The sequence below is a fragment of the Lissotriton vulgaris genome, chromosome 11, assembly GCF_964263255.1.
Source record: "Lissotriton vulgaris chromosome 11, aLisVul1.2, whole genome shotgun sequence".
NCBI classification, from domain to species: Eukaryota; Metazoa; Chordata; class Amphibia; order Caudata; family Salamandridae; genus Lissotriton; species Lissotriton vulgaris.
Window position 1 is genome coordinate 162,408,976 of NC_141699.1, and position 27,422 is coordinate 162,436,397.

A 27,422-nucleotide genomic window follows, 5' to 3' on the forward strand; every position below is an offset into this window, starting at 1 on the left:
CTTTTCAAGAAAGTACCCCACGTAGGTTGTCCTGTGTTACAAGAGTTTCATGGAAATTGACAAACGTAATTTATAACGTTATGTTTAGCACCCAGGAATAACCCCACTTAGATCATCTCTTGTTACAATGGTGCCATGGAAATTGAGATGTATTAATTTTATGTCATGGTATACTATTTTATAGGTATAGTATGTGTTTTGTATTAGGATATGCTATTTTACATGTATTTTATGTTAGGGTTCGTTGTTAGGCAATGCTATTTTTTATTATAGTATAATGTTGGTTAGGATTGTAAATACTTGGAGGAGACAGTTTTTTTTAAAAAATAAGGAGCTATTGTTGTGGCCAACTTATATAAGAGGCTCTGCCAACATTCTGACATTTGTTAATGTCATTGTGAGTGGAATGTAGGCAGTGGCAGTTTGTGAGAGGCAGTTGAAGGCTGGTCAGCCTAGTGTTGAATAATTTTTGCTGTAATTACAAAATAAAAACGTGTTTGCACTCACGCCAAGTGGTCCTTGGAATTAAGAACACAGAGTTCTTGGAAACTCCTGAGTGAAGGCGGCATTGATGATGATGAGCATTGGCTCTATAGCTTTGTTAGTGATGGACTTCACGAGAGATTAGATCATCATGGTATGTGTTTACCTTGACAGAGGTAAGGACATTTAAGACGTTATCAATGTGCTTCCTGAACTTATCAATTTCTTTCTGAAGACCTATTCGCTATATTACACTGTAGAGTGTTTGCTTGATGGATGTGTGGTGTGCTTGATGATTTCAAGGGTATGATGTCTTTTAGGAGGTTGGACCTCGGCCACTTTTTGCATTCAGGTGTGTCTGTAGTCCAAAGATTCTTGGGAAAGCCAGGGGGGCTGAAGGGATATAAATATTCATGGTTTGACTGGTGCATTGGTGTACCTGTTTATTTGGAGTTCAACATTGTGTGAAGAGAGGAGGTCTGAAGTTGGCTTCCGTGGAGGGAGTTTAAGGGGTGATGCCTGAAGGAGTTGAACTTTTGTTTAGTTGTCATTAGAGGTCTATGATGCTGAGGTCTGTACTGAGCGAGTTTGAAAGAAATACAGCCATGACCTTTTGAGTCTGGGTACTGATTGGTGACAGCTTCAGATGGGAAGAGTGTGTTGCCTCTGGAGTGTGTTGGGAGAGATATGATTCTTGATGTCTGTGGTATTAAGATGGTTGCTGGGGGTTTCCTAAATAGTCACCAGAGTTAGCAGTCACAGAAGAGGTTACTGAATAGGTGGTAATGCTTTGGTGAAGATATTGGAGATTTAGGTGTTGAAGAATGGACTGCTTTTTTTTCAAGACAAGAGCAACCCAAATGTCCATGCAAACTTGGGGTTTGAAACAAAACCTATACAAGTGTTTACATGGAACTCATACATGCAGCGTGACAGCAAAATAACTGTCAAGATTAAATCAAGAGAGAACCAGCATGTTGTAGTTAGTTTCAAACATTTAAGTATAGTTTATTTTGCATGGAAAATGTAATTGTAGAAACAGAATTAAGGAATCTCTGTAAAGTGTGCATTACCCCCAAGTGACCTACCACAACCAAAAAGATGTGAAAACAGCGCATGTGGTACAGGTACATTGGTTTAATCAAAAAGCCATATACAGTATTTCTCCCTGAAAATACAGAAACACCAAGTTGGATTCACCTTGTGTTTTGGTAAGCAATGTCTGTCTGTAGAACTAGGGGTAGTACGTAATATTCAGTACAAGAGAACACCATTGTTCAGGCAATTTTACAAGCCACATTTTTTTCAGCAAATTTGAATGAAAGTCAGTGCAAACCGGAATTTAAAGGACTAGTTAAGTTAACTATAACACATGTAAATAAACAATATTTTCTAATTAATAAGGACACTTTATCAAGCGCATATGGATTTTACTGAGGCAAGCCCTATCTTGTGATAAAAACTGTGGTTTGAAGACCATACTTTGTAAGTACACAACAGGATTTCTTTTTCAGCTAACTTTCTAAAGAATATCTTTTTTCAATTTGTGTTTTTCTTCCCAGATATTGGTGCCCACTTTTATTTATTTTAGTTTTCAATGCAATTCAATTTATAGTAAATCGTGAGTGACAATGGAATTCAGTTTCTTCCATTTTGCATATCCCTGAGAAACCTTTGACCAGCTGAAATGCGCGACACAATAGGTTTTTTAGCATATGTTGACCACCTTGAGGGTGAAGACTGCTCCCATAGGACAGCTAGGACACTCAAAAGGATATCCAGCATCTGACAAAAAGTGCAAGAAAAAGGGTGTGAGAGGCTGGCTGGCTGGTTCCGGTGCTGAGAAGACGCCGAACGAATATTCTCCACTGATAAAACATAAGGGAGGAAAGACCATACTTACCGACCGGAAGTGGGTCCATGACTTTCTAAGACGTGGCTGTAACGGTATGAAAGCAAAAGCCCCAAGCTAGCACGCTAAACACAGTATTGCTGGCAGTGGCTTTTCAATAATCTTTGCCCTGAAGAAATTGCCTGAATTTTTTACCAAGGCAATGAAACATGTCGGCAGCGAGTTGAATGCGAATCGATAGGTAGTATTCGCTTCTCTCCATTTTATGTATATATGTTTACTGTTGGCAAACAAGAGAATACAAATAAAAGGGTTCATAATCTTGTATGCACAGTAGTTGTTGTGTTATATGTTGAACGTTGTTAGTCCTTGTCACATATAAGTTTGTGTACACTGCACCATTCACTGTCTTCTTTTCTTTTCTTTTGGGAGTCGGACACGTTTACGTTAAGCTAGTTGACACCGATGATGAGAACAGGGCCATCCTGGTGAGTACCAACCAGGGGTCCCATTGGTGGTGCGCCCGTGAGGTGTCTTCTAGCTATTCACACATTTTTTCCAAATGTCGTCCTTCTAGTGAATGTTGGTACTGTGTTGTCTAGTGTCAGGCTTATCAGAGATTGGCTATTTTTATCTTTTGGCAATTGTCTTTAGCATGACACTTATTTCTGTAATGAGGAGTGTGAGTGGAATGATATTTTGACAATCCACAGATGCCCTTAGATCTATAAAAATTATTGCCCTCAGGACTAGGTCTTTGTGATTTTTGATGTGGTGTACACTAACATAAGTGGGCATCCTGGACCAATACAAACAACCCTTATGATGTGATGATTGTAGTGGTCTTAGACAACCTTAAATAGCTCTCTAAGTGGTAGCGTTGGAGAGCAGACTTCAGGTGTAATCCAGGCGAGTAAAGCAGCTTGTTTTACAAGAGCATAATCTTGTAGGTATTGATTAAGTGAAAAAGAACCACACAGTGTATTTATAAAAATATGTATTTATTATAAGACACTCACTAACACACAGATATCTCGTAGCCGAAGATATGCACAATGCCCACAATACTTTTCAACTGGTAAGTAGCACAATTACACAGTGGTCCCCAAGGGAAGATCAAACTATATACTAAAATAGCGGTATGCGAACCATGATTAAAGTCAAGACTATACCCAGAAGATGTAGAAATGCTGGGGACTCAACCACCCGAGGTAAGTAACCACAAATCCCACGGAAGCCTGTGCAGCGTGAGAATATGACTGCTGGCTCAATACAAGTCAATGGGTGAGTCGCGGTTGCAATTTTAAAGAAGGAGGACTTTTCCCAGAGGACCCTGAAGAAACCCTGTGGAAGAGAGAAGGTTGGAGAGCCACCCCACCCGTGGATACCCTAGGAACCAGGATACCTATACCAGGGAAGCCGGGTGCATAGGTGTGAAGTGGGGTTGGAAACCGTTGTCAAACTCAATGGAGGACTTCAGGAAGATGCCGCTGCTGGAGATGGTGAAAGTGTCCAGTGGAACCCAAAGGTGGATTCAAGATGAGAAGTACCTGCAAGCAGAGGGACAGAGTCTATCTCACTCAGGATTGACCAGGAGGTATGGAAGACTAATGCCCACCAATGTCCGGTGCTGCAGGAGAGCTGAGGGTGACCTTGGAGCTGCAGCTGTGCCGACCAGGTGACGCTGTGGAAGACAAGGAGCCGTCCCACATCAGATGTAGCGAGTTGAGGGGTCGGTGTCCGTCGGGAGCACCAACAAGCCTTGACAACTGTACATAACGTGGAAAGCAAATAAGGTGCATGGTCAGGACCAGCAAGGTCCAGGTGACTCACCACAAGCAGGGGAGTCCGAGCAGGCTCCGAGCAAGCAGGGGAGCCCACAGAAATCAAAGATGACCCTCAAGAGGGCCCACAGGCGGAGGGGCGTGGCTTGCAGCCTAGTGGAATGGTCGCGCTCTAAAGCAGCTCCGCGGCCCTCGCTGCTGTTTCGAGCATAGATCATGTGCCTGTGCCCCTGTTTTGCCCTGGACTTGGGGGTATTGCTCTGCTGACCACCTGGGCTCCCCCATCCTGTCCCCGCTGGCCTCCGGACTCTCAGACGCCGGGGCTTACTTCCGAAGCCCGGCTCTCATTCGGCCCAAAATGGCAGCCGCGACCAATGGCCGCTATGCGGCAGACCCCGGAGCCGCTGTAGGAGTCTAGCTGCCACCGATCCATCTGCCCGACCCAGTCAGGGCTTAGGGGGGCGATTGTCTGCCATTCCAGCCTATTCTCCGCCTGACTGGCCCCACGTGCGGCGCATAAACTGACCGGATCCGGGCCCTCCCTGACGCCCGCGGCCATCTCCACGCGAGTCCCCGGCTTTGGGCCCACCGCCGGGGACCGCCTACAGGCTACTCGAGACACTGGATTCTGCCTGCAAGAGCCGCAGCCTATTGACCTGGTGTGCCGCCTAACTACTTTGCCTCTCGCCGCCTAGACGTGCTACTGGTGCCACAGGGGAGATTTGCACGGCTAAATGGGGCCGCGCTGCGTGCATTGACCCAAGGAGAGCTGGGCCCTGAATCGGAGTTACGGAGGGCGGCGCTTACCCTTCCTCCTCCACAGCCTGGAGTGAGATATCTGTGCCCGCCCCAGCATCTGGTGCCTGTTGGAGCTCGAGTGTCTCTCACTGTGGGGTTTCCTGCCCTCCCTGAGTCGGAGGTGCCGACTGTACGCTGTACCCTGGCACCGGCTGACTGCTGCTTTGGGCCTGGCCTTGGACTCCATCAGGGGCTCATCTTGTCTTCACACCGACCGACGATTCGGCTGGACTGCCCCCACCTGCGGATTCTGGGCGCTTTACGAAGGGAGTTGGCCTCTGGGTGCCCCCCCTTCCTTCCTCCTAGTAGGACAGGTCAAATCTTCCCCCGATGTGCTGAGGACCGGAGAGTGTGATCCACACGCCACATAATCGTGAGTAGAGCTCCGGCTCCCCCCCCCCCCTCCTTCACGAGACTATCGCTTTACTTCGCCTCTCCCGGCCCCACAGGGTCCCTAGACTTTCTAGAACTACTATCCCAGCTGGTGTGGGACTGTTCGCATTTCCGAGGCTGCCGGGGACCCCACCCTGATTGCGCGCTCTTCGGCCCAGCGCCATTAGGACATATTGTACGAACCGGACTCCGTGATGGCCTCTAGTAAAGGAAATAAGCCATCCAACCAGCGACAGATTAACAAACTATCGTGGGGCTCTAAAGGGGAGCCTAAAGATGCTGGCGCCGATTCCGTATCTAAAAATGCGACGACTCCTCCTGCAATGAAACCCCCCACTCTGGAGGACGTGATGGAGGCTATCGCTGGGGTCCGTTCCTCGTTGGAGACCCGTATCGACTCTGTGAACATTGAAGTGACACTGCTACGTGCGGACCTTCGTAAAATGTACACTAAAGTGAAAAACATAGAACTCAAAACCACGGCGCTTATTGATGATACCTCCACCCTCCAGCAACAAGTGGTTCAACTCCAAAAACAGCAGTTGCAAATGGGGGCGCTCCTTGACTAATATGAAGGGCGCGCGAGACGCAACAACCTCCGCATCCTAGGAGTCCCAGAGCGTTTGGAGGAGCCGGCTACGGATCTCTTTATGGAGAAATTAATACTACAGTGAGTTTGTGGGGCCAGTGGACCACTGGTCCCATCCTTGTATGCACACTATTTTTCCTCTATAGAACACAGAGGATTCACGCTGTTTTGGTGGTGGTTTAAATGCGTTATTTATTCATCAGAATTTCCTCAATTTAACTTCACATTGGTTCAGTAATGTTGTTCATTTTCACCACATGACACAATCTTTTATACACATCCAATGCATTTCGGGGTTATCGTGCACCCCTTCATCAGGGAAAGGACACTACAATCAAAACATGAAAAAATAACAGTGAAACAGTTTGTCAAACATGTGGGGAGGATACTAACAAAGTCGGGGAGGGGTCGGTTTGTGCAGGACGGCAGGGTGTGGTGAGTTCAAGTGTTGTTTAGTGGGTTCACCTTAATGGAACCAAAATCCCGTGGAAAAAATAAACTTGGTTGGACCATGCTTACGTGTATCACGTTTGTCGTGTCGTCTGGTTCTGTGGGTAAAGGGTGATGGAGAGTATGTTTAGTTAACGAATAACGGAAGAGGTTAGCGCCTGTGAAAAGTATCCAGGTGCTAGCGAAGTGAAACTAACCTGTGAGTGAATGGCGAGTTGCTCCGATAGTGTACGCGGGTCCGGGCGGAAACGCCTCTGACCGCGTTTCGTAAGATTCAAAAAGACACAATCACGTGATGTCTCCAAAGTGAAAAAAACGCTCACTCGGAATTAAAGGGACCGGGGAACGTGAACATGGGCTCGTAGTGAGTTAAAGGAACATGACTCGGGTCAATGGTTCGGGATGGGGTGACTTAGCTAGTGTATGTGACATACTGTTTTGAGTAGGGAGAAATGAAGTCTGTAACAAGTGGTTAAATACATTGTAATCAGCGAAACCAAGAAACTGGATACTTAATAGTCAAAGAATAACAAGATAAACACTGCAAAGAATAGTATGCAAAAAAAAGGTAAATAAATGCGTAATCATCCGATCACACAGGAATTACTGAATTTAGACCAAATGGCTTCTGTGTTGACAGTCTTTGGATCCAAGTGTTTTCTCTTTGGAGGAGAAATTTGGTATTGTCTCTACCTTCACATTTTGAAATCATTTCCAGTATGGTGAACTTCATTTGGGAAATGTTATGTTTTTCTTCATGAAAATGTACTGCCAATGCAGACTTGGTATTTTTAAGACGGATATTAGATTTGTGTTCAGCAAGTCTTGTTTTGATTTTTCGTTCCGTCTTACCAATATATAGTTTTCCACATGGACATTTTAAAGCATAGATGACATTGCTGGTGTCACATGTAGCATTGACCTGTAATTTTATCTTGTGACCTTTCATTGGGTGGTTGATTGTGTTTCCTCGGATGATGCTATTGCAGTTTCCGCAATTGAGGCATGGTTTGGTGCCTGAATAAATGGTAGTTGTAACAGGTTTATGTTGTACTAGTTCTCCAAGGTTGCGTGCTCTAGTGAACGCAAATAATGGAGGTTCCATGAAAATCTGATTGAAATCCGGTTCCAGATTCAATAATGACCAATGTTGATGTATAATCCGTTTGAACTTGGTGGTAGCTGTCGAAAATTTTGAAACAACCACTATGCGGGTCTGTTGTTTTCTGACACTGGGTTGTAAGAGTTTATGTCTGTCTGTATTTATAGTCTTCTGTTTAGAATCTCTGATGATATTGTCTGGGTATCCTCTATTTTGAAATTTGATGGCAATTTCTTGGATTCTTTGTGTGGCTTTCTCTGGGTCTGATGTGATTCTTTTAGCACGTGCCATTTGGGAAAATGGTAAGTGTGTCTTCAAGTTTGGTTCATGGAAACTGGTGTAGTGGAGCATGTTGTTCCTGTCGGTTGGTTTAATGAATAAATCTGTTTCAAATCCTTGGCCTTTGATGGAAACTTTAACATCCAGGAAATTAACACTCTTTTCCGATATTTCCCACGTTAGTTGAATACGTTCATCAATATGATTGAATTCCATCAAACGTTTTTGCAGTTCTTCTTTGGTGTTTTTCCATACGATAAAGATATCGTCAATGTACCGTGTGAAGAGTAGTAGGTGGTCTGTCCATAGTTTGTTACTGAATATGTGGGTTTCTTCGAATTGCTGCATAAAGATGTTAGCATACACGGGTGCTGCTGAATTGCCCATAGCCATTCCCACAAGCTGTTGATACCATGTATCTTGATATCTAAAGTAGCTTTGGTACAGTGTGAAAAGCATGAGTTCCATCAGGAACGTTTGAAAAGATACCTCCATTTCAGAATTGAGTAGGGACTGTTCTATTGCTTCAATACCCAGAGAGTGGGGTATTGAGGTGTACAGTGAGCGTACATCTGCAGTGCACAGGATTAAGTTGTCATTGGCGTCAACATTTAAGCTCATGAGTTTAGAAATGAAGTGTGTGGTGTCTTTGGTGTAGGTTCTCATCGCTTGTACCATTGGTTGGAGATACTTGTCCAGCAGTTGACCTATTGGTTCGTGGAGACTCCCGCATGTAGAGACTATTGGTCTCATGAGGGGGTCCCATAGATTTTTGTGAATTTTCGGAACCATTCTCAAGGTTGGACTCTTCGGATTGGTTTTAATAAGAAAGTTCTTTGTTCTCTCGTTGATTATTCCAACCTCATGTGCTTTATCCAAGATATTCCGAAGGGTTTTCATATATTCTGTTGTAGGATTCTTATCCAGTTTCATATATGTTGTTGTGTCATTTATGTGTTCCATCACTTTGGATTCATACATATTTGTATTCATGATGATTAGGGCTCCGCCCCTGTCGGCTTTCATACATCTAATTCTTTCATTTGATGATATGTTTCTCAATGTGCTTAGGTCCTTCTGTGTGATGTTCTTAATTTTTTTGTTTGTGTGCTTAATTTTGAGTAGATCTTGTTTGACTCTGTTTTCAAATAAATCCAATGTTTTATGACTGACTGGTGATTGGAATATGCTTTGAGGTCTCAATCCAAGTAGTTGGTCGGGTTCATCTCTAGATTGCGGTGGTAACACATTGTCAAAAAAGTGACGTAGTCGAAGTTTACGCATAAGTTTGAAAAAACTAACTTCTAGCTCCAAGTTATTTGAATTAGTCGTAGGTACAAATGATGTTACCTTCTGTAAGAGTTGAGTTTCATGATTAGTGAGCTGGTAATCACTAATATTGATGACTAGTTGTTCTGTGTTTTCTTTGTCTTCTTGTCCTTGATGGTTCCCGTTGCGCTTCTCGTGGTGGGTGGCTCTTTCTCTTTCTCTTTTTCTTTTGTTTTGTCCTCTCCGGGGTCTCCTTTTTGTGCTTGGCCCTGTTTTAAAAAAGGACTTGGTTCTGTTTGTTGGCTAGTAGTGGGTTGTTGTGCCTGGGCCGTATCGGACTATTTAGGTGTGGGTTGAGTTCTCCTGGTTCTTTGGCTGTTATCACTATCCGATGAGGAAGTCTCTGTTTGTGAGGTGTAAGGTCTATTGCGTCTCTTCTGAGCATAGATTTCGGCCCATGTATAGACCTCTTCAAGTCTGTAATCGAGGGTGTCTCTCTTATATTTACGGATCTTACGTTCATTGATTTCATTTGTATGTTTGTCCATTTGAGTTTGAATGTCATCTAATATGGTTTTAAGTTCCTCCTCAGATAGCATCTTGGATAGTTCCGTAGATGTTTCATCTATTTCCCTAGTTAACTCTCCCAATATTCCAGACAGTTCTTCGATAATTAAGAGAATCAAGTCCAATGAACATTTGTTGAGAATTTCAAACCATCTTTCCTGGAATGTTTTTGAGTTTTTGCAGAGCGATGGTTTTAATTGGTTTTAATTTAATTCTTTGGGCCTAAGAATTGCCTTATATACATCCAGACAATTCCAACTACATAGGGGAACCAGGCAGGGATGTTCTCTCTCCCCCTTCTAATTTATTCTTACATTGGAACCTCTAGCCCATTGGATCCGTACGGATGCCTCAATTAAAGGACTGAAATGGAACGAAGATACGACTGATAAAATTTCCCTGTATGCGGATGACATTCTGGTGTATGTCTCCTCACCCAGATCCTCCATCTACAGTCTGTTCCATGTCATTAGGAATTTCGGCAAATACTCTGGTTTTTCAATCAACTGGTCCAAGTCTGCCCTGTTTAGTCTCCACGGCCCACCGCCTGTGCTCCCAAGGGGGTTCTCTATTGCTGTGGCCAACGATGGTTTCAAGTACCTGGGTATTTTTGTAACTCCTGATCCCAAACTCTTTTACGAACTTAACCTAAAGGGTCCGCTCCAGAGTGACGTCTCCCACTGGCATACGCTGCCCTTGTCCCTCCCTGGCAGAGCAGCTCTCTTATAAATGCTAGCACTCCCACACTTTTTGTATGTCCTTCAAAATTGTCCTTACCCAATTTCTGACTCCTTTTTCCGTGCTCTGGAGGGTAATCTGCGACTACTCCTATGGGATGGTAAAGCGCCTCGTATTGCCCTGAATAAACTAACTCAGGGATGGTATGATCGGGGTATTGCCTTGCCAAACATGCGCCTCTACTATTGGGCCTCCCAACTCGTAGCCACCAACTCCTGGATCACCGGGTCACCTGCCAACCCAGCATTCCATCTAGAACGCTGTCAGACGGGACGGGAGGGTTACTTAGGCGCCTTATATGGCAAATTCCCCCGAAATCGATATGTGGGACCCTTGACACAAACTGTGGCTATCTGGCACCGAGCTACTAAAAGCCTGGGTTGGTCTGACAGATTTACTCGGGCCACCCCACTCTGGGCGTCCCAAAGGCTGGGTACCCTTTGTCACCTTAAGGGCTTTGACAGATGGGACATGATTGGCATTTCCACTCTAGGCGACTTGATTCATAAGGGGAAACTATTGACCTTTGCCGAACTCCAACAGAAATACGATCTGGCCCAATCCGAGGCATTCAGATACCTCCAGATTACACACGCTGTCACGACCACTGTACCAGACCTCTCCTCCCTTCCGGAGGCCTCTCCCCTAGAGGATAGGCTACTTTCAGAGCCACTCCAGACAAAGGCAATATCGTGCACGTATCATAAACTATGCAATAATATGCCTGACTCCTTCCAGACCGTGCGAGACAAGTGGCAGGAGGACGTGGGAGACTTAGACTACGAAGACTGGTGATCGGCGCTAATGTCCCCTTGGGAAAAGGCGATAAATCACCGCTTCAGATTGATCCAATTGAAAATTTTACACAGAACATACATGTCCGCCCCCCTCCTGGCCAAACCGGGAAGACGCCCGGAGAGATGTGTCTCCGCGGCTGTGGCCGCTGTGTCCAATTATCCAATGGTTCTTGACCGAGCGGTTCGTAAAATGGCTGAGGCGTTAGGGAAACCTATTCCTCTTTCCCAAAAGGAGGCACTTCTTAATACATGGGGTGCTACAGACCTCACTGAGATGGAGCTCCAATGGGTGGCCCTGGGTTTCCTGTTGGTGAAGCGTGCAGAGGCAATGCACTGGGGTGCCCCCCAGAGGCCTCTCCTGGTGGGTTGGGTGGTGGAAATGGACAGATGCATGCTGGCAGAAAAATCTGTATTTAAAGTCAGAGGATGCCCCAAGAAGTGGGATAAAAAATGGGGACACTGGAATGTCTATAGAGACGAGATCTGTGCCTCCCCCTCGGTGGAAATGGCAATGGATAGAGCTGGATCGAGACGATGTAATGATCTTCAAAGTGATTTTTCTGTGTATACCCGATTTATTGATTATTAATTCTATATTTTATTGCCGGATGATGACTCTGATTGGTTTTGTTTCTTCAATAAAATATTTAAAAAAAAAAAAAAAAAAAAGAAGAAGAGGACCCACAGGCCAGAGGCGCTGGAGTCGCAAGAGGATCTCAAGCAGCTCACCAGAGAAGCTGGCCCATGGTGCAAGTGATGCGGTGAGGACGAAGTTCTTGGTCACAGGAGATGCCCGAGATTGAGGCTCCTTGGAGCCTGAAGAACTTGGTGGAAGGAAGCTAATAAGCCTTTGCAACTGCAAGTCGATGCAGTGCATAGAGGTTCGGTTCCTGCAGCTCCGACAAGGGATACTGGTCTCAAACTTGGTGAAAGGACAGGGCAGACCTCGGGGGATATGGAGAACTACCACCTGCGTTGCTGATCCTTTCCGTGGGAGCCCAGGATCAGCATACCGGTCAGCTTGGTTGCTGTCCCTGCAGATGCAGGAAAGTTACTCATTCACTTCAAGGGAGATTCCTTCAGGTGCCTAGGATGCCTACAGGCCTTGGAAGGTTTTCTGCCTTTTCTGTGCCAGTAATTGTACCTGTGTCCTCTGTGCTGTTCTGTCCCCGTGCCCCTTGCCCTCCATGCCCTTCCCGGCACTACTGCCCCCGCGGCCCCTCCCCCTTGCTGGTTTCTGCTTCCTGCCTCCCAGATGCACTTTTGTCCCCCCTCCCCTACTTCATGGCGGCCGCTGCGAAGGAGTGTGAGCAAGTCCTCTAACCTCCTGGTCAGGGACCTGCTCTCCCCCGCAGCTCCGCTCCTAAGTGCCACTGCTCAGGGCACCGGGATCTACTCGCTCGGGTAGGTGTCGAGGCCCTCCTCCAACCGCAGGCTCCTGCCTGCACCTCATCCCTAGTGGTGCAGTGGGGGAGCCATGTTCTTCTGCTGGCTGCGGTTGTTTGCGACTGTCCTTGTGCCATTTTTCTGTCTTCTGTGCCCGTGTCTGGCCTTGTGCCATTTTTTTGTCTTCGGTCTGTGCCTGTGTCTGTCCATGTGCCATTTTTCTGTCTTCTGTCTCTGTGCCCTTGTCTGTCTAGAGACATTTTTCTTTCTTTTTTCTGTTCTCCGTTTTCTGCCTTTTCTGTGCCAGTAATTTTACCTGTGTCCCCCTGTGCCATTCTGTCCTGGTGCCCCTTGCCCACCATGCCCTTCCTGCCGCTGTTGCCCCCGCGGCCCATCCCCCCCTGATGGTTGCCGCCTCCCAGCTGCATTCCCTCCCCACTCCCCTACTTAAAGGCCGTGGTGCGCCAAAGGCAAGCCCGTCCGTGACCCGACCGTGGCCAGGAACCCTGGATCTACGACTTTCCACCGCTACAACTCCACTGCCCTCCTCATACTCAACCCTGGAATAAACAACAACTGCCAGAGATCAACACCAAACACCACCCACACCCAGTTCTGTTGCGGACACTGCACACAATCCTTAACCATCAACAGCCCCGCCCCCCAAAGACCACTGAACCCACACCGGACGCCTGCACCACCGAAGCCCTGACGTTCATCCTCCTCCACGTTCACTCCCTACTCAGACACACCATGGAGATCTGGGACCTGCTCCACATTCTCTTGCCAGATGTCGCCTTCTTCACGGAAACATGGACCAACGTGACCTTCGCCCCCGACATCACCACCGCCACCCCGACGTATATAAGATCCAAAGGCAGGACTGCCTCCACCGCCAAGGAGGACTCGCCATTGTACACAAAAGCTCCCTCCAACTCTCCACCTCCAGCACGAGCGCCCCCCTCTCCAACACAGAGCACCTGCACTTCCAGATCCGGACCAGACCCAAAACCACGCTGCGCGGGACCCTCGTCTATAGTCTTCTGCCACCACCATTCCGACCTCGTCGCACCCCACGCCATTGCCTCCACGGACTACATTCTCCTTGGAGACCTGAACTTCCACCTCGACAACCGCAGCGACTCCGACTCCACCACCCTCCTTGACAACCTCGGACTGAAGCAGTTCGTCACAACCCCCACTTAGAGATCCGGACCCACTCTTGACCCCATCTTCACAGCAGGGATAAACATCCACTTCAGCCACACCACGCAGCCCCTCTGGATAGACCACTACTGTGTACACTTCACCTTCAACACAACAACCGTACCCAAACCCGCCACGAAGAAACTGGTTTAAGATCACAGAGGAACACCTCAACACGACCCTCCTCCACGACCCCCCTCTGCCACGACCAACGCCAACTCCGCAGTAGAACTACACCGCTGGATCTCCAGCTGCGCAGACAAGTTTTCACCCCTCCGCCACACAACGCCCCCTGAAGGCCACCTGGTTCACCACCGACCTCCAAGAAGCCAGGCACTCCTGCAGACGCCTCAAAAAACTCTGGAACAGGAAAACCACCGAAGACCAGAACACCTACTGGAACGCCATGACTGAATACCACCAGCACATAGGAGCCACCAAGCGGACCTTTATCAAGATCAAAATCCACACTAACGCCAGCACGCAAAAGAACTCTTCAACATCATACAGCAGTTCACCAAACCCCAGAGCAAAGCCGCGGACGTCACACTTTCCTGGGACCTCTGCAACAAGCTCACAACTACTTCCACCTGAAGATCAAGGCCCTCTACGACAACTTCAGCTAACAGACTCCAGACAACGCCCCCTCTCCACCAGACAACCAGCTAACCCTCACCACCTGGAAACCTGCTCCCACCGAAGACACCAACACGACTATGAAGAACACCCACTCAAGAGCCTCCATGGACCCCTGCCCACTGCGCATCTACCACAGAGCCACCACCGCTATAGCACCTGAACTAGGCTGGACCATTTACCCCTCCCTCGAAGTGGGCATCTTCCCCTGCGACTGGAAGCAGGAAGAGGTCAAGCCCCTCCTCAAAAAAACCTCGGCCGACCCGACGGATCTGAAAAACTACCAGCCCATCTCTCTCCTTCCCTTCACAGCCCAAGTCACAGAGAGATTAGTCAACACCCAGCTGACTATCTTTGTCGAAGAGAACCCCCTCCTCGACCCCTCCCAGTCCGAATTTCGCAGCAACAGCAGCACCGAGACAGCCCTTCTCGCCGCTACCGGTGACATCCACATGCTACTAGACAGGGCCACACTGCGGCCCTCATCCTACTAGACCTCTCCACAGCCTTCGACACCATCTCACACCGCATTCTCGCAGCCAGACTCCACTACGCCGGTATACAAGGAACTGCCCTCGACTGGATCCGCTCCTTTCTCTCCGGCAGAACCCAAAGGATCAGACTCCCACCCTACCTCTCCGAATCCAGATCTACTGTGGCATTCCCCAGGGGTCCTCGCTCAGCCCCTCGCTCTTCAACATCTACATGGCACCCCTCACCGCCATCGTCAGACAGCATGGGCTCAGCATAGTATCCTAAGCGACAACACCCAGCTCATCCTCTCCCTCACCAAAAACCCCGAAGACACAAGACTGTTTCCAGGAAGGAATGAAGGACATCGCAGCCTGGATCAACAACAGCTGTCTGACCCTCAACTCGGAGAAGACAGAGGTCCTCGTCCTCTCTTCCACGGCCTGGGACAACACCTGGTGGCCTTCTGCCCTCGGAAACCCACCCACTCCATCAGACCACACCCGAAACCTTGGCATCATCCTAGACTCCTCCTTCACCATGACCCGCCAGATCAACGCTGTAGCCTCCACCTGCTTCCACTCCCTCGGCATCCTCTGCAAGACCTTCAAGTGGACCCCCCCCCAATGCAGAAAGACAATCATCCACGCACTCATAACCAGCAGACTGGAATACGGCAACACCCTCTATCCCGGAATCAACAGAACCCTGCTACACAGATCCAAACCATCCAGAACACCGCAGCCAGACTCGTCCTCGGAACCCCACGCCACAAGCACATGACTCAGCACCTACTAGACCTCCACTGGCTCCCCTTCGAGAAGACAGTAACCTTCAAGCTACTCACCCACGCCTACAAATCCCTCCACAACATCGGACCCAAATACCTCAATGAGAGAGTATCCTTCCACATACCCAAAAGGAACCTCCGCTCTGCCAACCTCGCCCTGGCAGAGACCGCACGCATCCACTGAACCAGAGCAGGCAGAAGAGCCTTCTCCTACGTTGCAGCAAAGACCTGGACGAGCTGCCAGTCAATATCAGATGCCCCCCTACTCTGCACACCTTAAAGAACAGCCTCAAGACCTGGCTCTTTGACTGATCCGGAGCCCCCCCCCCCCCCCCCCCAGCACTCTGAGACCCTCATGGGTGAGTAGCGCGCTTTATAAGACCCTGATTCAGCGTTTGAAGGTACCTGTATGGAGCACAGGCATGGACATTGCAGCAGACGAGCAGGCCGACGAGATCAAGAGCAGCAGGAGTCCTCCCAGTTGCAGCCTTGATGCCCAGAGCAAAATTAGGAGTGCCCAGACGGTTGAAGAATAAATGGTGTCTTGAAATGAATCTTGTCCAACGACTGATCTAGGGGACCCTCCCACAGAAAAGCCCTTAAGTACCCTAAGGGAAGTGTTTGTACGATTCAAGGTTCCCCTACAGGGGAGGGGTTGGACAGGGGGGAGGATACTCCCATGTCCTTTATCCAGTTTCACACCAGATCAAGAACCAAAGGCTCTCTGAGCTGATTTGAAGTGAACAATGCAAGGAGGGCACCAAATGTGCAGTTCATGCAGACTGAGTGGCACTGGCCAGCGCCCCCACCCTGTCCCAAACACTAAACCCTGGCTGGGAGGTGGTCACAACTCCCGGTGACAGGATACCTATTGTTCTGCCTTCCCCTGTTCGAGTCTGGCTCAGCAGCAGGCGAGCAGAATCGGGTCTCTGGCCAGCAGCATTCGTCTTGTGCTGTCCCGGTCTGGAAGACTGGTACAGGGAGTGCGGAGGGCCTCCCAGAGGAGCATTCTAGTGCATGGAATCGTACCTTTGGTGAGGGGGTATGATTCCAACATGTTTGATACCAAACATGACAGGGGTTTGTTACAGCCAGTTTAGAGATGGTCATTGCATAATGACTCATGGCCACTCTATTTATTATAATGGCTGATGCACTTACAGTCCGGGAGAATGGACTCTGAAGGCTGTAAGGTTTTCCGGCTCATGCAGGGGCACCCTCACACTTAGAACCGTGCACCCTGCCTTCAGGATTGAAAGGCCTGCTTTAGGTGAGACTTATTGGTTTTAAGTGCAGTGACCTTAGATAGATAGATATATATATATATATAAATATAAGAGAGAGCGAGAGAGAAAGAGAGAGAAAGAGAGAGAAAGAGAGAGAGAAGAGAGAGAAGAGAGAGAAGAGAGAGAGAGAGAGAGAGAGAGAAAGAGAAAGAGAAAGAAAAGTTACTGCCCATTGATATATGGCCTGGAAGAAACACAGGGCACACATTGAATATAATGGATTATTTCTCTGGGGGACTTAGACTTTCAAGGTCGCAGAACCTGAGAGAAGGTTTATGTGGTTGATAAATGCTACTCCATTCTAGGTTGGGAGATGGGTCTTAGATTAGGCAGACACTAAAAAATATTTCAATATGGAGTTCATGAAAGAGTTCTAAAAATACAGAGGTTTTAAGCACAAGAGAATTATCAAGGAGTGCCTGACCGTACCGGTCAGGCACTGTGTGGGAAACGTCCTGATCTTACAGGGAAAACTGAGAGGAATTGAACTCGGCAAATGTTGTTGAACCTTTCGAATCTTCTGCCATTTTGCTTGTGTGTGTGGGCGGAATGTAGGCCATGTGTCTACCTCTGTAGTCTTAACAGTGTTAATTGGATTGAGCAGCATACCCTATCAAATATGCAGGAGTTAATTTCCATTCTAGAGGGAGCAGTAGTGTTCTCAACTTTGGACCATAGCGGTGACTATTTTGTTTTTGAGGAGATTTCCAGACATTTTACTACTTTTGTTACTCGAAAGGGAAGGTTTGTATTCATAAGGATGTCTTTTGGATTAGTGAGTGCCACACAATTGATACGCTTGATGGTTTGGATAGAGCGGTAGCAGAACAATGATCAGCACGATTTGAAGTTAAGGAGAGTTCTACAGGTTTTGGCAAAAAAGAGACTGAGCCTGAAGTTAGGAAAATCCTGTTTCAGGCAAAGCAAAGTGGCATACTTTGGACACTTGATATCTTGGGAGGGGATCAGGCTGATAAATTTACATGTTTTGGCTATTTTGGAAACCCCGAATTTAGCAACAAAGGAACAGTAGGTGTAATTTCTTCAATTGTAGAATTTTATGCGAAGCTATCAGAAAACTATTCCTCTAAGGATGAGCCAGGAGGGTTGTTGTTAAATAATAAAAAACAAATACTAAGGGCCAGATGTAGGTAAATCATATTTACCGACTCTTAAATACCGAATTTTACCGATTCGGTATTTAAGAGTCGGTAATTATGAAGGGGGGAGATGTAGGTAATTCCAAATTGAGAATTACCGAATCGGTAGGATTCGGTATTTACCGATTCAGTAAATACCGAATCGGTATTGCCCATTGATTCCTATGGGCCATGAAGCCCATAGGAATCAATGGGCAATACCGATTCGGTATTTACCGAATCCTGCAAGGGTGCAGGGGGTGTCACTTTGACACCCTCTAGCACCCCAATTCCGGACTTGTGTGCCTTGAGGCACACAGACATGCCCTAAGGGCATGTCTGTGTGTCACATTGCACAGGTGTGCATGCACACATGTGCATGCACATCAGGATTCGGTATTTTACCACCCAATTGGATTGGGTGGTAAAATACAGAATCTGAAAGGCCTTTGGGACTCTGAAGAGTCCCACCTACATCTGGGTTTTACCGAAATCGGTAAAATTACCGATTCGGTAAATTTACCGAATCTGTAAAATGATGCCCCTACATCCCAATCACCAAATACCGGTCGGTAACGGCCGAATTCGGCCGTTACCGACCGGTATTTGGGCTCCTACATCTGGCCCCTAAGTTCTTCTGGGAAGTACAAGAAGAAAATGTTATTTAGCTTGTGCCTCCGAGGAGGCAAGCCCTCTGCTAGTGTTGTAGGTTTTTCAATTTGTTTGTGTGAAACTGCCAGGAAGATGTGTGTGAAATAATCCAAGCCTGTGACAGTAATTCAGAAACTCCTTGGTGCTGTTGAGAGTGGAGGGAAGAGCGTTATGGAATCCAAGCAAGATTTTGATTTGTGGAGATCCTAAACCCAATCTTTCTTTGGATGGGGGAAGTTTGGCTGATTTTTTAGGGATTCGTGGTTATCTGGACAATCTGAAATAGGTTCTGTTATTAGGTGGAAAGAAAGTGAGACTTTGAGGAGTGGATCTATAAATAAATCTTCATGCCCTGTTTACAATTCAGCGTCTCCTGCATCTATAGAAGGATCTGCAGTGAGTCAGAGCATGAGCAAAGGTTGTAGCTAAAATATTCAATGACTTTATATTGCCTTAGTTACATTATCTGTTTTTCCCACTGCTGTTGTACTCTGTTGCATGGTACAGCCAAATATACACTATGTATTTTTATTATTTCATCATGTTTTGTTTTCATTTTTTTTTTGTAAAGGGGGAAAGTTTGTGCGTGGTGCGTGCCACTTTGACTGCAAATTGTAGAATGTTGGGTTCACGATGTATGGAATATTGAGGGCAAGAATGTGGTGAGCGTATGAGAGATTTGGCAACTGGGAAAATGAGTGTGAGGTACAACCCTGGGTCTCAAGTAACTTATCTTAACTTGTGTTTAATAAACCTTTGATTGAAGAACTGCAGTCTCCTGTGGATTCTTACAGCAGCAGGCATCAGGTTTTCTCTACCCAGCTTCGATTTTGCTTCTAGAGATAGCAGGGTGGCCACTGGTTATCTCGAAACCAATACATGGTGCAGCAGAATGGGTAGGTCTGACAAGGTAACCTTGGCACCCTCCACTGTTTTCCTTGCCAAAACTGGAGTTAAATTCTCAAGAGCACATCACAGGGCAATTTATCACCATCACCCCCAGTGCTCACAATGCTGTACAAAAAGCATAGTGGCGACTGAAGATGGTAAGCCACTGTTTAATTGGAGACATAATGGATACGATCTGTTTTCAAAAGATACAAAGTGCTCCATGATATGAGATATCTGCACAGTGTGACACCATCCTTTCACCAGATGCAGAGCTTCCCATTGACTCTTACATGTTTATCAAGTTACACAGAGAACTGGCTCTACGTTTTTATCTTTATACCGGCCCAAAAGTTCATACCAAAACCTTGTACTGAGCACCAGACATTTTGTAATGCATGTTTAAAGAGACCTTGTTTTTTCAGGTTTTTTTAATCTCATTTTTATTTCATCTTAAAAGCACAAAGAGATTGTTTACAATTCAGGTCATACAACTACAACATGTCATCCCCCTAAAGGAGAAAGCAATATTTACAGACTTCATCACCCGTTACTCCCTGTATACAAACTTGCTACAAGGTTATCCCCTGTCAGGTCTGAATCAATTACGATTGCCATACTTTAAGGGAAACCTTCCTTGGGTTATATTTTTAATGAGCTCCATGATAGTGCTGGTCTCATTCGATGTAGAGTAAAGATGGGCTGGTTAGGTATTCCTCTACTGTGTTAAAACAAGCATCGTCAAAGCCAACAGGTCTCACACTTGGGACCCATAGACTTTGCCAATGGTTTATTATAACATTAAATAGATTTTTAAAAAGGTGCTATGATGCAGGCGCTGTTTTTCTCCTTTTTATTTACCAGAGAAGATCAGTCAAACAAAAAAATGAAAAAGCGTTTTTGTTCTTTTTTTCCAGGCACATGTGAGAGAGGAATGTGAAGGGGGATGGGGGGGGGGGAGGGGGGGGGGGAGGGGGGGGGGGGGTTAAGGGTGGGAGGTGCACATGGACCATAGGAAGGAATGTGAAGAACTTCAGGGGAAAGGGGTTAAGGAACATACAGGAGAGAGAGAATGTGGAGGAGGAGAAGCAAATAAAGATGAGCAGAGTACAAAGGGAGCAGGGAAGCAAGACATGGATGAGAAAAAGGAACATAGATCACAGTGGGGGGGGAAGTACACGAGGGAGTGCCCGAAAAGTAAGCAGTGGATGGGTACAAGGGATCAGACCGTGCTCCAGGGAAGGGACAAACACAAGACGAGGAATGAAAGTCCACAACGCTGACAAATAAGAAGCAAAAAAAGGGGGGACAATAAATCCAACTAATGGTAAGCAATGGGGGGGGGGGTTCTAAATCCACAATAAGCAGACAATAGGTATTTTCGCAAACAGTTTGCACTGTCTGATAGGTGAGACCTAAATTATAAGGCCCAAGCAAAGCTCACTACTCAAACCTCCATACTGGTGTCCACTGGACAATTTCTAGACCGCTTGTCATGCACCTTGAGAGCCACCATTTCCAAACCCTTGGACTGCATGGCAAATGCAATAAGCTGCACCTTCTCCCTTTCTATTTTCCAAAGCAATAAGCAGCACCTTTCCTTCCCGGTCACATGCAGTTTAGGCGGATACAGAGGTCTTGATCTGACCGCTTTTCCCAAAGAGTTTTCTCTAACATTTCAATAAGCTGTTCTCTTCTTGCTATTGGGGAAAAATAATATGAATCTTGTGCCATTAAATCTCCTTTTTTCTTCTCTGCGTCCATGATCTTCTCTCAGTCTTGTCAATGAGCTGCAGAAGGGAGGTGGAAACACCCCCATCCATTTCATTCGGGTGGGAGTACATTTGAGTCTATAACATCACTCGACATAAATAGGGTAATCTGGGTGATCCATAGAAGATATTTATCAGCAAAAATGACTTCAATACTTGTGAGTCCCTCGCACGCTAATCCTTTGGAAGGAGGGGTACATGAACAGGCTACCTACAGGAATGGCCTCTTCGGATGGGCACATTTTGACACAGCGAATGTTAAAGAATTAAATGGCATCACGGACATTGCAATGTGCTCCTTGTTGAAGACCCTTGGGCAGATTACGAGTAAATGTTGTTAATAATTTTTGATTAACAATGCAGCATTGATATAATAAAAATAAGTATAAACATTTTTTTAATGGCAAGACAAAGTTCCAAAATCTCAAAATAAAGCAGCAGAAGAGGAGTGCTCCGATCATAGAAAACAGGTAAGTCTCTTCCAGAATGGAGTATTTAGAAAACCATACCCAACAACTCCAGCTAATGTCCTTGGGGGACTGGATCTCGTTTTAGCCACCATGTTCTTGCTTAGCAGAAACCAAATCAAATTGAATTAAAGTCTGGCAGCATCATGATTTCATGAAACAGTAACTATACATTAACGCGAAAATCCTTACAAATATGATCACAATTAAATTGTATTTATTCATGGTGTAATACAAGCAATATTTGACAAATGTTGCATATATTAATTTTAATACAGCCTAGTTTTTCATGGGGGGGGGAACACATTTAACTGTATTTATTATTAGGTGTGACAATAGTGGTTTCTCTATTTAATGGCAGTACATAAAAAGTTCCCAAGTTGGGAGTCGATTATCTTTGATAGCACCCTTGTACACAGTCATAAGATTTGTTCCTTTTAGCCTTTGTCCCACAGCCCTAAACAAAAGTTGGTCCTCTCACTCCACAATGCTTTCAAACCCTACAAAATAAGACTTTAACCCGTTTACCACGGCGGCAATTAAGCCGTGGTGCGGGCGATGGATTGTGTGGGCGGGGCCACGTTTGCCAACGGACGTGCGCAGAACTACCGAGGTAGTGCTCTCAACGGCCATTGGCCGACGAACGCACGCAAGGGGTTGAAAAACTTCAAACATATTCATGACAGTGCGACAAAATACATATCCGTAGATGGCATTTTTATTATCCTTGAGGAACACAAGTGATTCAAAAATCGGTAATCACGTTATTGCCATAAATTGTGACTTTTATCTGCAAGTGCTTGGGAATATTTTATTCTGTTCTAGAAGTTGTTGAAGTCTCTGAATTTCTGCTTCCTGTTAAAGAAAAAGAGTTTATCAGTGAAAATTGTCCTTAAACGATATCAATTTATACTTATATAATGTTTATTTGGAGAGCAAGTTCACACACTGAGATCCCCGATGCTTTGTGGCGTATTTAGGCTGTCAACAGCTTTTTACTCCTATCAATGCATCTACAGCTTCGACAAATGTCACTGTCAACTTTATGCAACTTTTCACATTTCAGCATACATCTTTCAAATCCAAAGAAAACCTAATGTGTCATATTGTACAGAAGCCATTTTGGAATAAGTTTCGTTTTTGAAAACGATGCTGCATATGCAAGGGGAGCAATGCTTACTGACCCTCTGAAATATTTAATAGCTGGGAAAGCAGCTTGCAGGTATATGCTTTCTCTTACCTCGAGAATTTTACTTTTCAGATTTATGAACAGACTGGAAGAGGGGTGGTAATACTGAAACCTTACTTGCTTAAGAGGAGATTCCCTCGCCAGATATTTACATATGTTCAGTAAACTTTGCTGAAAGTGTCCATTGGGTAACAAAGAAAATGTGAACCATAGGGTCATTCACCAGTTGTATAGCCCATTGCACATGAACCTTGATAGACAAAGTTCTATTCTCTGTGGAACAGCATAAGATCTATCGCCAAAGCTTGTGTAGAAAAAAAAATGGATTAGAGCCTTGCTGTATGGATATTTGTTTTATCTACTGCTATTGCTATTGATATAGCACATTCACATTATCTTAGATACCAAGGATGACAATCTTCCTCTAAAATGAGACCGAGGATTTGGAATAAAAGAAAATCAGTCAGTCAGATTCCTATGCACTACCTTGTTCTTTTGTTCACCAATTGACATTTCCATTTAGTAACGTTTCTGCCTGACAAGGTAGCCACATTGAAAGACATTTAATGACACTGTTAGGTATGGTCTCTAAAGGGGTTCTACATTGGCTTTGAAAGAGAAAGCAATATTAAGATGCAACAAACCTAGGTGTATGAGAATAAACATTTGTTTTCAAACATTTAACACATGTTTTCCAATGTTCTGACAAAAAGTTCTTAAGCAATGAACCCATTAAAAAAGGACTGACTACAAAAAAAAACTCCACAAAAACTGACGTGAATTGGTCACTGGGCTCGTTAGCACCAAACAATGCACAACAGAAAATGAAATGTACTTCCTGTGCCTTGGCAGCACAGGTGTAGAGAGTTATTTCTTAGTTTTCAGTGAAGGAGCGCTAACCCCGGAGGCAGACAATACAATGGTACAGGAACCAGAAAAAAAGAAAAATGTGAGCTTGTACTGTGCAGTTGGAAGAGGTAAGGAAAGTAGAGGGGTGGAGGTAATTGGGTTTTGGGAGAAGGGGATGGGAGTGTGAGGATGATGAGGTATGGGTGATTAACTGGAGGAGAAGTAAAATGGCATCTAAAAATTGCAAAGTGGCAATAACAGTGCTCAGTCAACAAAGTGGCTATGCAGGGGGAAGGGAGATCATGAAAATAGGACAGAAATGCCTTAGTAGAAACAGAAAATTAGCAGCGTACAGAGTTGTAGGTCATGCTCAAGCATCATTTAAAACATGAACAACCTCATGCAAATGTTAGTCATAATAGTCTCTTGCAAACTATTCCTGTTTACAAAGGAATTTTGTATATATGTGAAGCTAAACAAAAAATTCATGTTTCTAGTGATCGAACTCTGCTCTAACAAGTAGGCAAACACAATGTAGATTGGAAAGGTGGTAACTAGGTAAAAGGTAAATCACCCTCCTACCTAATCTGACCCCAGGGCAAAAACCCATAGTTACCCAAACCAACATAATCATGTAGACAGAATTAATTAGTAGGTTTTCTAAAAATTCTACAAATATTTTAATTCCAAATTCTTTCATCCATGATATTAATTGCAAATAATTTAAAAACCATTTACAACAATTAGTGCTTCCAATATTTACTAATCAAACAGCGAGACCATTCATAACCCAGACCATCCAACCACTAGTCATCAGCATTAATACAACAGTAGGTCCTCACATCACTAAATCAATTTAAAAACTAAGACAGTCAAGGAACAACATGTAGTACGTCCACTAGCATCACATTTACAATGCTTCATAGGTCAAGGGGGTTTTAATATAAAGAGCACCAACAGTGATTCAGCAAGCCAACAATGTATGGCCGCCTTCTTCAGAACATAGGTTGAGTTGGTGCATGTTGTAAAGGCATTAACTCCTCTTTGGTAAGGCAATCTATTACACACATAAAATCTGCAGGCTTAATAATTGCAACCCAGGCACATCCACTGACTGGGTTACAATAATTCTTATAGAGTAAATAATGAAAATAACCATTTTTTCAGATGGGAAAAATCAGTTACATGGAGAGCAGTTCACCTTCAAACCCAGGGTACAACAGAGATAACAATTCTATGTCAGGACTGAAGGTGAGGATTATGTATTTGCTCTTCACTTTTATTAACAGCAGCCAAAACAACATATAACAACTGCATTTTCCATGAAACCTTGGGGAAAAAGTAGTAAGAAACAAAAATTGTCCAATTAGAAGCAGACTTGGATCCTGTAATCAGGGGTAATGCAGACCAACATACTCTGTCCCCACAGGCTTCCCATCCTCTTTCTTTGCTGCTGCGCAGCCGAGATAAGTGTTTTATTGCTCCCTTTACATAATGTGCTGTGGTGGGTGCTAACCTTATTGCACTGTATTGTGACTGTTTTAAACATGTTTTAAAACGTTGCTATTGTGGTAGCTATTTGACTACACACTTTAGATCAATTATATTGTAATTACTTGGCTTTTGAGTGCTTTGCGACGTCATGTGTAGCTGTCTAGTGTCTTAATTGCTTGATTCTATTACAGGACCGGAAGCTTCAGATTATGCTTCTCTTTCTTTACTGTAAAGTTCACAGCAGCCAATAAACATACAGTTTCATAAGAATAAACTACAAAGACCATGATGCTCTGTCTTAGCCACGCCTCCTTAGCCCTCATAAGAGCCCTGGTAACAGTCCCAGCCTCCTCTTTCTTTGCTGCTCACACAGCAAGAGATAAGTGCTATGCTCCTTATTCTATATAATTAATTGGACTGAGTTATGCGTGTACTATAGCGTTTGCGCTTGTTTTATCGCAGTGTGTCTGGCTTTATTGATGTGTGCGGTGACTTGTCGCACTGTTTATTGAAATAGTTTGTGTTATTTCATTTCTTTCGCTCGCGGGTGCTCGCGCGCTCTAGAGGCTCTGTTGAGGTGCCGCTGGTAGCGGCATTGTCAGAAGCACTCCGGCGCTCAGGTTCGGAGCTCCGCTCCCTGAATTTGCTTTCTCGCGCCTCGGCGCGCTCAGTACCGGGCCGCGCGGCGGTGCCTTTTCTTTCCAAAGACGGCGCATCGACCGGTCTGTGGACTGCGCAGGGCTTCCCTTATCGCCCGGACGCATTCGGAGCCCTAAAAACACCCAGCCAGCGCGTGTAGCGTGACCCGCACCCGTTGGGCTACATCCTAGTAGGATTTGGGCGCGCGTTGGGCTACACACGCTGCTTGACGGTTTTTCCACCATTTACACCGCGTTTTCTCGTGTTAGCTGGTGGAGAGGGACACCTAACAGGTTGCAACTAATAGTTTGCCTACTGGGAGTGAGCACACGCTCCATATATTACTTTTCTGGCTCCTACGCCCTCTGGGCTGCAAGAATCCGACTCCAGCATTTGCTGAGGGGGTCTGGTACTGAGTTCTGATTATTGACTGTGTGCAGTGGGGCTGACCCCCCCTACTCCTCTTGTGCCTACCTCTTGCGGACTTTAGTTTTTATATTTACCCCACTGTGTATGTTAATTATGGATGAGTGGGTGTATTTTGATGAGGAGGCGGAGGAAGAAATTTATGAGGAGCAGCCTGCTGCTGCTGTGGAAGACAAGATTGTAGAGGTTCTGGACGCTTCCTTCACAATTGGGGTCTCCTGACCCAGGACGCGTGGGTCTTGCAAACTGTTCAAGGGTTTCAGCTAGAGTTTTACGAAACACCCAGACAGATAACCACAACAAGGACTCTCCATTTTTCCCAACAAGAGAGAGTTTTTATAGACAACGATATAGAAGAACTGCTTTGCAAACACCCCATAGCTGTGTGCGATTACAGTCCACACGGGTTTTGCAGCAATATCTTGCTAGTTCAGAAAAAGGGGGTAGGTCACAGACTAGTTTTGAGTTTAAGGGAATTCAATTACTTCCTGGTCTGCAATCATTTCAAGATGGAAGGAATCCATCTGTTGGCAGATCTGTTGCGGCAAGGCGATTGGATGGTCCGCTTGGATCTCAAAGAGGCCTATCTATATCTATTCCCATTTATCCCCCTCATCGCCGATTCCTCCAGTTTCAGTGGAACGGACGAGTGTTCGAATTCTCTGCCCTTCCTTTCGAGCTTTCCTCGGCTCCTTGGTGCTTCACCAAGGTGATGAAGCCGGTGGTGGCGTATCTTCGAGAGCAGGGAGTACGCTTGATAATCTACCTGGACGACATCCTGATCATGGCTCAGAGTCCAGATCTGGTGTCGCAACATCTGCAGATGACAATTTCATTGCTTCAGAATCTGGGTTTTGTGATCAACCAGGCCAAGTCGGCCCTGATCCCATCGCAGACAACAGATTTTCTAGGCTTTGTGATCGATTCACAGGCGGCGCAGTTGAGTCTTCCGAAGTCCAAATTGAAGGACATAAAGAAGGAGATTGTATCCCTTCTCAGCTAACAGATTATCTCGCTCCGGACGGTCGCCAG

General features: G+C 45.7%; 1 protein-coding gene across 5 annotated transcripts in view; it reads right to left on the bottom strand.

Annotated features, from left to right (window-relative positions):
- Positions 1-19,970: 19,970 nt before the first annotated feature.
- Positions 19,971-27,422, bottom strand: part of HVCN1 (hydrogen voltage gated channel 1) — a 246,810-nt gene continuing 239,358 nt past the window's right edge. For 3 of the 5 annotated variants that reach the window (XM_086943022.1, XM_086943024.1, XM_086943023.1), the window contains exon 7: positions 22,490-22,648. Coding sequence is in view for 2 of the 5 variants with exons in the window: in XM_086943025.1 (XP_086799151.1) it covers positions 22,580-22,648 (69 nt within the window). In the remaining 3 variants the exon portion in view is untranslated. Of the gene's footprint in view, positions 22,649-27,422 lie in introns of all 5 variants that reach the window. The other 2 variants (XM_086943025.1, XM_086943026.1) reach the window with 1 other exon arrangement.